Source organism: Syngnathus scovelli, chromosome 7, assembly GCF_024217435.2.
Source record: "Syngnathus scovelli strain Florida chromosome 7, RoL_Ssco_1.2, whole genome shotgun sequence".
Taxonomy (NCBI): domain Eukaryota; kingdom Metazoa; phylum Chordata; class Actinopteri; order Syngnathiformes; family Syngnathidae; genus Syngnathus; species Syngnathus scovelli.
The window spans coordinates 7,878,538-7,890,979 of NC_090853.1; the positions used below are offsets into that span (position 1 = coordinate 7,878,538).

The following is a 12,442-nucleotide window of genomic DNA, read 5'->3' on the forward strand; positions in this document are numbered from 1 at the left end:
CACCAATCCAAAGTGTCTTTCTAGTGTTGCAGCCCGGGCGTAAAGATAGATAGATAACATAAAGCACCCCTTGCCTAATCTCTCCTCTTTGTTGCAACTGTGAAAAAAAGAAATATAGGCTTCATGCACCCCTGCAGGCCGCAATCAAAGAGGCCCTTAGCTTAACGTTAGGATTTACTCCAGATGAACTGAGTGGGAGTGGGCAAAGAATGGCTCAGCAGGTAGCAGCTAGCCCAGCTCACCATGCTGCGCTAATCCAGCAGCTGAAGAGGAGACGCCGCCCAATAGAGACTTTATTATGGCTTTAAGAGAGGGATTTCCCACAATTTTACTGGGTTGGTGGATCTCCTCTGCTATTTGTGTCCACTAGGATGTCAGTTGGTTGATGGAATGTGTGTTAAAAGTCTATTGGATGAGGAGAGACTCAATTTCCAAGGAAGGGAGTATAAAGTCGAAAAGTGACAATTTGTTTTTACAGTGCTTATAGGGGAGCCACTACATGTGGAGCAATTTGGTTTCTTGTGTCTGGTAAGGCACATATATTTATATAAACATTATCGAGGGTTGGGACAAGTGCTAAAGAGGAACTTATTTCAATTTGGTGCAGACCCTGATGCAGATTTGGGGCAGCAGTGGCTCAGTCTGTAAATACTCAGCTTTATGACTACAAGACCACAAGTCATTCGACTTCACTGGGGGTGAAAAGAAATTGCAATTAAGAACTGGAGGGATCCTAGTCAACAAACCATCCAAAGTACACTCATTGAGTAGTCGACCAAAATCCAAACCAGTAATCTTCTCTCAATACCTTCCGTTGCACATGACAGCCTTCTGGATCGACAGGTTATTTGGTCCAATCGCTGTTGTTACCGTCTGTGTTGCACCTTTCAGAGAATTGTTCCTTTGTCCACTTACTCTGGTGCAGTACTCGGGGTGAAATACAACCTCGATGGCCTCCCCCGACCTCTATAGAAACTAAAAGACGGTGGAGAAACTCCTTGAAAGAAGAGCCCCCCCAATCAAAATGTCACTGAGGAGAAAGGGGAGCACTGTTGCCAAAAGGAGTGTTAGGGTGGCGAACCATTTCACATGGAGGCATGTGTGTGTGTGTGTGTGTGCGTGAATGTGTGTGAGCATGTGTTACCATATCCCATATGATGTCAAGTGCAATGTTATAGCAACTGTTGCTTCACAGATCACCGCAAATCTCTTTTTAAAAAAACGAATCCTCACTTTGCCGACTTTTATCAATCGCTTCAAAATCTTGCTTGTGTAGATTTTCTTTGCAAAGCTCATCTTGCTAGTGAACTGTATCAACCCATCAATCACACCTTACCATAAACATTCTGTTCTTTCCCTTTTAGCCTGTAAGATTGGTTACTACCGTGCCCTGGCGACTGATGGCGTCTGTTCCAAATGTCCGCTCCATAGCTACTCTGTCAGAGAGGGCTCCACATCCTGCGTCTGCGACAAGGGATACTTCCGTTCTGAAACCGACCCAGCCTCAATGCCATGCACCCGTAAGTACATACTCCATGCAGTTCAAAGTTTTATATGTCAATATAAGCCACAAAGCAAGTGCAGTGGCTATAAAGCTACACACACATACTGCTTCTGCTACAGTAATAAATTATTCTATGCAATGTTAACTCTAGCTCGCCATATTTCTAAAGGCTGGCGCGGGCTCTTTTCGAAGATGTATTTTGACTTCAAGTTGTACTTAGTGATCAGTCACAGTACTTGACATCCAAACCGGGTACAAACTGATATATTCCAGATTCATTTTTCCACAGGCACTGCAAAACAGGAGATGAGCGTGAGAGAGTATGACAAAATAGAGAGCAAAGTAAAATAGATTCCTTTTTGTTCCTTTCTTGGTCTTCATTTTTCTTGATCCAGCAGCATGAGTCAGTTATTCTATTATTCCATGCCAAACTCACAATGATTGGTGTAACAAATTCCACTGAGAATCATGCATTCTCCTGATACTTCTTTCTTTCGAGACTTCTCCCCCCTCTGAGTCATGGTACTTGGAGATCGTATTGGTAGAAATGTACACTAAGAAAAAGTATCAACCCACAAAAGAAAAAAGGCCCTTTCCCTTGCTGGACAGGAAATCACAGCAATTTTGCTTCCATATGACAGATGTTTATGTCTGACTGAGTATGTGTCATAAAGCAATTCCTACCAACCAAAACATCTGTTAAGTTGCTTTGCTCATGGCTGGCTCACCATTAGGCCCGAATGACCTGTCAAGTTCCTGTGGATTCATCAGTCAGCTCAACAGTTTATTGGATCAGACAAGAGGCAGATTCCTAGACTCTCCAAGCTGAAACAAATCCAAATGGTTAAAAGATTGCCTTAGCGTTTGATAAATATGCAATCAAGCGCTGCTTAAAGTATAAGATTTTTTTGCAATGAAGCAGTGTGTTTGTAATAGCCTGATTTGAAGTTTTTAATAGCCAAATTAATTATTTGAATAAAAGAGAACATAATATACTTTTATTTCATGTATTTTATTCATTTAAAAATCTATTTAATTGTATCCCAATGTAATTAAATAAAATGGTAAGTCCTCCAAAGCCCATTTTGTGGCATCACTTAGATGAAGTTGCTGGCTGACTTGGTCCCCATTGTCCTGTTAGTCAGTGTGGCATTCAACTGTGGCTGCTGCAAGCAACAGCTGCCATAGCTCATTACTTGGCTGCTTTTATTGGACCGTGCATCGCAATCTTCTGCGTTCCAAACTGCAACCGACCTTTGGCCCCCGCTTCGTCAGCCGCTCAACATTTGATCTTTGAACCATCCATCCACCGTTTGTCGTCTGCTTTTTTCCTTCAGCATTTTGTTTTTGCTTCTCAGTCCGATGTGTAATTATAGCTGTCACTCACATTACCCTCAATATCCCACAATTTGGTGTCTTCCTCTCAACACTCACTTAAAAACATTTGGGGTATTTTTCTTTCTTTCTGGTGTTTAAATGGGGATGGAAAAATCATTGGGCTAAGGGTCTGTCATCACAAAATTGTGGCTAAATGTAGAGTCTAAATAAAAAAAAAAATCAGGCTTTGTGCGTTCAAACATTCATCACTGCATTCCTGATGCTTTTAAACTAGGCATGTACTATTGTGCAAAAACACAAATTCATAGTTTCTCTGTTATTGCTGCTTTGTTTTTTTTATGAAAAGATTGTTTCTTGACATCCATGGGAAATGAAATAATAATGTTTCATTTTTGTATCTTTCATCTTTCCAAAAACAAGATCAGGTTACTTTTGCAAATTCCTCAAGTAGGTAGAGTCAAGTGAACTGTGCAGCTTAGCCAGGACAGACCGCATAATATTCCGGGTAGAATACGTAGTTGCAGCAATGCTTATATCTACAGTACACACTTCCATAAAACTACACATACACTCAATGCATAGCAGTAATGAAGGCCATAGACAGACACTCCTGGGACTTGGTTAGTTCGCTGCCTGCTGGTTATAAGGAGGGGGTGTTCTACAATTTGGGGTTTCTTCTGGCCCTTGATGTGTTTCTCAGATTTTTCCCAGTTTTCTTAGTGGTGGTTTGGCTTTGAGGAAAGAAGATGGAATGGGGAAGCCCCAAGGGGAACATTGAATATATCCCAGATGGATTGCAGTTGTGGAGTTTGATGCTCAGGCCAATTTTGCCCTCTCTCCACTTTGGACCTGCACAACACTCAGCTAACAAATGCTGATAGGAAGAGACAGGAGGGGAAAAAAGGTAGACAACGAAAAGAGGTGGGGGCATGTGAAGGGAGACGTTTAAGAGTAAAAATGAGAAAGACAGATGAAGCATGGGCTGACAGGAAAGAAAGAACTAATGCTTGAAGCAAATTGCATGCCCATAAACGGATGAAACGGTGGGGAGGGGGAAGCTTTCACTTAAACTTTATTTTGGCCAAACTTTTGAACGTGTGACTATGTATGAAGGCCTTATTGACTGGATGTTGGTCCACAAACTCCTTTCCTTCACTACACACGCTCTTGGGATTAATTAAAAAGTGTCACTCACAGTCAACAGCTCTCCGACTCTCCCTCGCTCCCATTGGTGCATTCTAGGAGAGCGACAGGTGTTGCTTAAAATAGCATTGAAAAGCAGTGACGTGTGAAGCAAGAAACCCTACACATCTGTCCCCTTGGAAAGTTAGACACTTATAATGCTCAATTTAGACTACAGTAGTATTAAAGCAGAAAAAACTATTCTTTGGCAGAGCACTTACAAACAGATGGATAGTGAAATTACAGCACATTGTTAAATATAGAATTGGACAGGGAGTTTAGTTGAGCCTAACAAGTTGACACAGGCTCTATTATAATCACAGTTGGATGTAGGCGCCTTAATTTAGAAACACCATCTATAACTCCTACTAATGAAAAGTGGGTGTGGAAGAGAAAATATGAGGAAGGTGTGTGGGGACAGTGCTTATTATAATTTTTAAATGAGATTTGTAATATTTGTTGATGTTGCTGAAAGGCTGATCGTAAGACCATCTAGGATTTTCACTCATGCCATTCATTTCTGCTGCCTTCCTCGAGTCATGGTCTGATCATACAAAGGCTGAAACAAATACTTTTTTTAATAATCTGTCAATTATTTTGTCAATTAATCGGATCATTTTAATTCCCATCCCTTTGATAAAAAAAAACAAAAACATTATTTCAAATAAATAGCTCAGAAAATATTAATTATAATTCAGTTACTGGTTTGATCCAGAATATTTACTGTTTAGAGATTGAAATTCTGAGCATTTGGGCATCATTTAATTGAAAATTATATCTAAGTGATTAATTTATTATCAAAAACTTTTGGTTAATTAATTAATTGAATAATCATTGCTTAGTAATCCATTTCCAAAGCCTATTCAACATCTCCCTTCCTTCTACATCTGGTCAACTTTCCAAAGTTTTGAGTGCAACTACTACATACTGTCCACAGACTTTTCCAAATGCACTATTGGTGAACTTGCTCTTCTTAATTCGGCAATATTTGTCCACACATAGTACCCCCCCCCCCCAATGCATTTATAGCCTCTGTCTCACTATGTCTCAGTGACATATTTCAGTGTCATTGTGCGACTCTAAAAATAACACTGATAATTAATTTCCTTTGCAAATGATTAGTCAGCCAACTGACTAGATTTCATATTTCAGCGTGCATCGATCCCCCCCAGCGCGCACGCCAGCGCTTCATTAGTCAGAGGGAGATGGAGAGAGGGCAGGGAGAGTTAAGTCAATTACTGAATCTTATGTTTGAAAGCAACACACAGAAAAACACATTCATTAAAGTGGAGCTGACATGTAAATTGAAATTGATGATGAGGGGAAGCTGTGTCACATCTGCATTGCCGCTTGCATAAACATAAAAGCACAGTTTGTAGAGTCAAGATCAAACAGTTGTGGTGGTGGTAGGGGAGGAGGGGTGCTTGAGAATGAGGTCCAACACAAACATCATCTGCAGTTATTGTTGGCAGCCATAAAGACAATCTGTTAGATACCGACTGGTATTTTGCTGTCTGCCGCTGATTCGACACTTGAAAAAAAATCTTTCGGTTGATTACATTTCAGTTAATTGGAACCTCCCATGCTTTGATAGACAGGACATTACAAAGATATTTAAGAAGCTTCAGATCTTGATTTAAAGGACAAGCCAATTTAATGTCTAATATACAGTCACTCATGATATTAAGTGTGACAGCCCTGTGATTTATACTGTGATTAAAATGTGCCATTGGAATTCACTAAAGGTGTATCAATATTATTAGATGCAAAATCTAAAACACTTGTGATACCATAGAAATTCAATGAAATTACTTATTTTGGAATGAATCAAATAATAGCACATTCATTTCTAGAAGCAGAATTTGTAATATAGGTACATTCAGATTGTGCCTGCTTCATAAATAGGCAAGCTGATTTATTATGAAAGAGTGTTTCCCCAGCTGTTGCAACAACCAATTTGTTGTAAAGATATACCATAATGCCTTTTTCTCCACTTCAACAGTGACCGCAGGAACATTTTGCTGTAACTCGGTACCTGCTTAGCATTTCGCCCAACATTTTTTTTCTAACCACCAACTTTCTCTCTAGGGCCTCCGACAGCACCGCTCCACCTCATTTCCAATGTGAACGAGACTTCTGTCAACCTGGAGTGGAGTGCGCCAAGGAACTCAGGAGGACGACAAGATCTGACCTACAACATAGTGTGTAAACGCTGCGGGCCCGATGGGCGACGCTGTCAACCCTGCGGCAACGCCATCCACTTTAGCCCCCAGCAGCTGAGTCTGAAGGGAACCAGGGTGTCCATCAACGAACTGCAGGCCCACACTAACTACACCTTCGAGGTGTGGGCGGTAAATGGCGTCTCGCCACAAAGCCCCGGGCCGGAACAGGCAGTGTCTGTGACCGTCACCACCAACCAGGCCGGTAAGCTAATCAGACATGGGTTGATTGAGTTTGTGGGAGGAGAATGTCTTTGAAAAGCCTGAGGGAAGTGTTCAAGTCCAACATTACTATTAATGGAAGGAAGACGATGCCTCAAACTGCTGTTTTTGGACAATATCAGCAAATAACTGAGAAAATACATTTGTTTGAACACATTTTACACATTACAGGAGGGATCAAATCTGAAGAGCCTATTAGCAGAACATTCACTTGTGTCTACCTGAAGGAGTACATTATATACTATGCCCATATGTGATTATTCAGCTTTTTGGTGGTTATAATAATCTACGATACAAAACAACATGATTAAAGATGGGAATGATTTGGGTGAGAGCTGGAGGATGTGTCGGATGATGGATTCCTTTCAGCGTGAAATTATTTTCTGCAATATTCCTTCTTGAATTTTGCATAATTATGCATATGAAGCCCCGGATAGTGCAAGCGGCAAGGTGCTATATTTAGAGCTGGAGCTAATGGATTAGATGAGTTGTGTTGATCCACTTAAGGCGTCCTTACAAATGCTTTCGAGAAATTGTTTGTGTAATTAAAGCACAATACGTCCAACAATGCACCATCTCTTGAGCTCAAGAGCGGCCCTTTAAGCTCAGGGATGCATTCAGAGCCACTGCTGGTTTTGTCATTAAGCCATTTTGTGACTGGTTGTTGTGCAAATGGATTTTATAGCCCTGGTGCTTTCTCGTCATCCCTCCTTGCTCTCCATCACTTAAAGCTGATCATTACTTTGGTCTCGTTTACTCTTCTGCTCTTGGGTGGCAAGCTAAGTGCCCCTTTTGTGTCACTTTTTATCACTAATTTCCATCCCTGGGAAAAGTGAATGTCTTGGATGCAGTTTGGACTAGCAATTTGAGGACACAGTGGCTTGATTTATCAGCTGGGGTCAGGAAAATAGAGATGAATGGCTGTGCTGCCTGTGGGAGAGCTGAGAGCACTGCCAGACAGCCTTGTGTAGGATCTGTAATGGAGTGCACCTCTGAGTCAAGGCCGAGGGTTTACACTGGTGGGACAGGGTGGCCGCACTGGTGCGCAACTGCGCAAAACAATCTAAAAAAACCTGCACTCTCTCACACTTGGAATCGGGCTGAAGCACACAAAGTGAGGTCTGTCTGATTTAAGTAGCCTCCAAGTTTTATGATACAGATGTTGCCTTTGGCTTGTCACTAGTGCATGTTTCCCAACTGTTCCATAGGATTAGTCAGAAGGCACTTGTAGCTGTGTAGTGTGTGTGCGGATGTGAAAAGCGAGATACAGTTAGGAGACCATCAGCATTTGCCCCTCAAACAATGTTGCCTATGTGTCCATGTCTCCTTTAGTATGTATGCCTTTGCCTGAGCCTGTGTGTGTGTTAAAGAGGATATCTCCAGAATGATTGGATTTCTTTCCACTAATGCTCACTAGAGGCTTTGGAATCTCTGGTTTCAGCCTCTAGTAATACAGCTCGTCATCTGCGGCTGTCCCTTTCCCCGTGCTGCCTTCCTTCATCCAGACACGGTGGATTACTCATTTATTATGATAGATTTATTAGGATTTATAACTGCCGGGGAAAAGACGGCCCAGCCTCCGCTGCATCCCCATTAAAGTTCAAATTTCAGTCGCTAAGGAAAAGGTGAGGGGGGCAGATTAGAATGAAGGAACACTCATGGTTTTCTGTCTACAAAAAAAAATGAATAGAGGTTTTCAGAGAACCACGCCAAAGGAAAATTAACACATTAGCACTGTTGATTGCGTGTGCATGAATCTGTAACTGGATGTGTGAGTCTTTGCCAGGACGTGAACAAACCCAGAGGCATAAATCAGTGGGGGTGTAACCCCATCACCCGGACTGCAAGAGGAGTGAAAGGGTGATGGAGGCTTTGCTTGTTGGGGGAATAAGCTTTGAACTGACCCTTGGCTGTAAAAGAAGGTTTTTCCCCCCTTTATGGGATCAAACACTTTGTGTGTGTGCATTGTAACAAAAACAGAAAAAAAAACATTCAAAATGGAGGTGTTTATGTCTTGATAATAAACTCTTGGCAGTTTTAGGTGACAAAACCTGAATCAGAGCTTGAGAAAGTGTCTGCGTGGGGGGCTTGGCTTGTCTGTCAGTGAACATGTGTGTGAGTGAGTTTCCATCTCGCTGGCAAAACGGACATGTGCAAATGTGTTTGGGGAGATGGAAGCACCCGTTACATTGGGTGGGAAAGGATCATGTAAGCAGAAGCCATTTTCTTGACACTGTGAAATACAGCTCCCTCCCCAGTTTTTTTTTCCCTTGGTGACAGCAAAACTGAGGGACTCCAATCTGGCAGCCGGGATTCAATCTGGCAACCACATGTCCTGCCCAGCATCTCTTTCTCTCTCTCTTTTTTTTTTTCAAATGTAATCAACTGCATATTTGCGCAACAGCTTGCGCCAACCACATATAGAATCCTCGACGCTGTACAAAATGATTAACATGATTGCAAAGTCAAACCCTCAACAAACTGTATTTTATGTGGAGGAAAAATCATGACAAATGCAAACCCAATGCAAATATTCCCTGTAATGTATCATAGGTGTCACGTCCCAAATGATTGCCTCAAGAGAAGCTTCTTGATTTAGGAGAGGCTTGTTTTGGTTACATGGTTGAAAACTAGTTCAAATGTATTCATATAATGACTATATGACTTCAATATGTCATAAAAGACAAGTCACTTATTTCCTGTCAGGGCTGTTTGCGGTCTCACGTGGGGAATTCTCAGGAGGGACCACTCAAAAGTCTACTCATCTTCATCCTCACATTAGTTGAAGGAGAAATAAAAATGCAACAAGAGATGCAGAACACAATTAAATTGCAATATCTGTCATCTTTGGAGAAAAGATGAATGTGTGGATTACTTGAGTGGAATGAAGGTCAGTTTCGTAGCTGGAGTGTCCTCGACCAGTCCCGCGGGGGGCTTCAAATTGGCTCTCCCCGGCTGGGTAAGATTGATCGAGGGATACAAATGGCTGCCATCTAATTGTTTAACAGAGATGCAACACATTAGGCCGACACAACCTTGGGTTAATCCATTTACCAAGAGACGTCTGCAATCCCAAACCTCTTCATCTCCATCTCAGCTCCCACCAGTCCCTCTGAAAATGCCCCCTCCTGCTTTTGCGTCGCCCCCTGAAATTCAATCCGTGGCTGGTGCTTGAATTCCAAGCCTGTTTGAACTCAATCCGCTGCTAAAAGCAGGGTTTTATTCGCGTAAGCTTAAATACTCAGTTCCCCGGAGCCCCCGGTCTATGTGATGAGAATGTATATCATGTCATAGATAATCCAATCGTGATCGCTGGATGATAAACCCCTCATTAATCACTCCACTGTAATGTTTTAAAAGACAGACTGTCTGAAATTAGGACGGTTACAATGTCACTTAGAGGCACAGGTCCAAAAAAGCATTCTATATAAACCTTTAAAGTCTAATAAAATGCTGCTTGGTTGGCAGAAATATCGAAATGTGCTTTAAGTTTTTTCTAGTTCGGTTCTATTTTCTAGTCTATTTATTTCTAGTATTTTTGAATGCCAATGAGAAGAATCTATATTTTCTTTTGTAGCACTGGGTTTGCATACATGCCAACTGCCATGTTTTTGTGACAAAAAAAATGAGAAAATAAGAAATAAAATTAAAAAAATCACCCTTACTGTTACCTCTAAAACTTTTAGCTCAGCAAAATGATGTATTTTCAAACTGTTTATTTTCACCTCCCCTTTCAGAAAGAATTATTTTTGTTTTCAATTGTACTGTAAAGATTATTTATAGCTCAAATCAACCAACAATTAAAACGCAAAACAATTTGAAATGATTTAGCTTCCTCTATTTTCTATACCACAACAAAAAAACACTTTGCATTTGAACATGCTTGTGTCAACTTTATTTTCCACTGCATGACCCAGTTTTAATATCGGCGCGCTCCCTGTAGATACAAGTTTGATTTGTGCGTCAAAGACATACTGAAGGGTGGGTTCAAGAGTGAGCCATTATCTGTGCTTTAACCTTCATGTGTTAAAGGCGCCCAAATGCAGATAGCTCTGTTACTTGAATTATGGCCTTATTATCAGCTGCTGCAGAAATGGCTCGGGATAAGATCGCTCTGTGGCGCTTTAATGAAAACCAATTGATTTGGTCCCTTGAAGACAAAAAAAAAAAAAGGCAAAAGACTGAGCCAATTTTTTGTGCTTTTCCGGGGCGCACTTTGTAGCATCACAGGGTTTTCCCAAGGTGACCTGCAGATATGCGGAATATCAAGCTTTTTATTACTTTGCCACCTTGTCTGGGTTGTTGTCAGCTAAGGGAATATTGGATCTGTTGTATGCATTCCTACCATCAGCAATATATTATATTATTAATCTCGCCATGTGGTTTTACAACATCTCTTTTTTAATAAAAGCCAAAAACCAAACTCAAGTAAACGTCTTGTGGTGTCAAGGATAAAAGAGCCGAAGATTTAAGAGGGCAAGAGAAACAGACTTATTGTCTCCAAGGCTGCAGCATGAAAGACAAGTTGAAAAGAGCAGCTTCAAATTGCTTTATCTCTTCCACAGCTCCCTCCCCGGTAACATCTGTCCAAGCCAAGAACATCACAAGACACACCATCTCGCTGGTGTGGCAACCTCCACAACGAGCCAATGGGGTGATCCTCGAGTACGAGGTCAAGTACTACGAAAAGGTAAGTGGTTGAAACATTGGCAAATTGCCTGCTGTTGTTTTCAAGTTGCTTCGACTGTCTTATTCCAATTTTCTTTGTGCAGGACCAAAATGAAAAAAGCTACAGGATCATAAAAACCTCATCCAGGAACGCAGACATCAAGGGTCTCACTCCCCTCACTTCTTATGTATTCCATGTGCGTGCACGCACAGCGGCCGGCTATGGTGAATGCAGCGGCCCCTTTGAGTTTATGACAAACTCGGGTGAGTTAAGCCACTCTCTTTTCAAGACCATGAAATTTTTTTCATGGCTGAGCCCACCTTTGCAAAATCCAGCAATGATAGCATCTTTTACGAGTGACTTTTTCCGTGTGCCATTTATCAAAATAGCTGTTATGTGTAAAAGATAAATGATATCAGTGCTGCAGCACCTGACTCACAACTTGAGGAGTCACCATTATTCACAGTCCAATGAGTCTCAGTGGGTATACCAGTAAAGGTTCAACCTTTAGGAATATTTGAAGATTTATATCATTTTGACTCAAATGCTGTTGATGGTTGTGCTTGGATTTTCTTCTGCAGGCTTAAATGTGATAGGCTAAGAGAAGTGATAATGCTTAGATGCACCACGCTCAGATGAAAGACAATTGCAGGTCCCAAATTTTGGAGCAATAGCAAATCTGTGTTTGCAAGGTGAAATGTGTCTAGACAACATGTCAGTTGTCAGACTATATGTCAGTTATAGCGAATCGAGAGCTAATGATGCAAGAAAATTCGGAAGAACTGAAAGCCATATTATGGCGTGCATGGTTAGAATTGATGGAGGGACCAGGTGTCTTCTTTGTGATGCAAATCCAAACAGCGGCACATGATAATGACACGGTCAAGCACACAACCTAATGGGGTGTCCTTGTCTTTCAATGCGGGCCAACAGCAGTATACTTTATGGTGGAATCGTAAACCAAAGCGATGTGTGTGTTGTGTGTGTGTGCGCGGGGGGGGGGGCATGCATGTGTATATAGAGAGTTTGCGAGATATCAAGAGGGTTCATGAGGGGTCAATGACTGACACAGAATGTATTGCTCTTTTTGATTCTTTTTTTTCCATCCTTCCCTCTCAGTGCCAGCTCCTATAATCGGTGATGGGACAAACTCCACAGTGTTGCTGGTGTCTGTGGTCGGCAGCGTGGTGCTCCTCCTTCTCCTCATCAGCGCTTTTGTCATCAGCCGAAGGTGGGCTTCATCCCTCCGGCTCTTTTGTTCTCTGTCAGTCCGTTTCTCCTCGCTGATGAGCGATGTCTCGCTTAGCA

General features: G+C 41.7%; 1 protein-coding gene across 1 annotated transcript in view; it reads left to right on the plus strand.

The window, feature by feature from the left end:
- Positions 1 to 12,442, plus strand: part of epha4l (eph receptor A4, like) — a 41,839-nt gene that overhangs the window by 17,509 nt on the left and 11,888 nt on the right. The window contains exons 4-8 of the mRNA XM_049725212.2: positions 1,365 to 1,520; positions 6,113 to 6,448; positions 11,031 to 11,155; positions 11,238 to 11,397; positions 12,254 to 12,365. Coding sequence (XP_049581169.1) covers positions 1,365 to 1,520; positions 6,113 to 6,448; positions 11,031 to 11,155; positions 11,238 to 11,397; positions 12,254 to 12,365 — 889 coding nt within the window. The remainder of the gene's footprint in view (positions 1 to 1,364; positions 1,521 to 6,112; positions 6,449 to 11,030; positions 11,156 to 11,237; positions 11,398 to 12,253; positions 12,366 to 12,442) is intronic.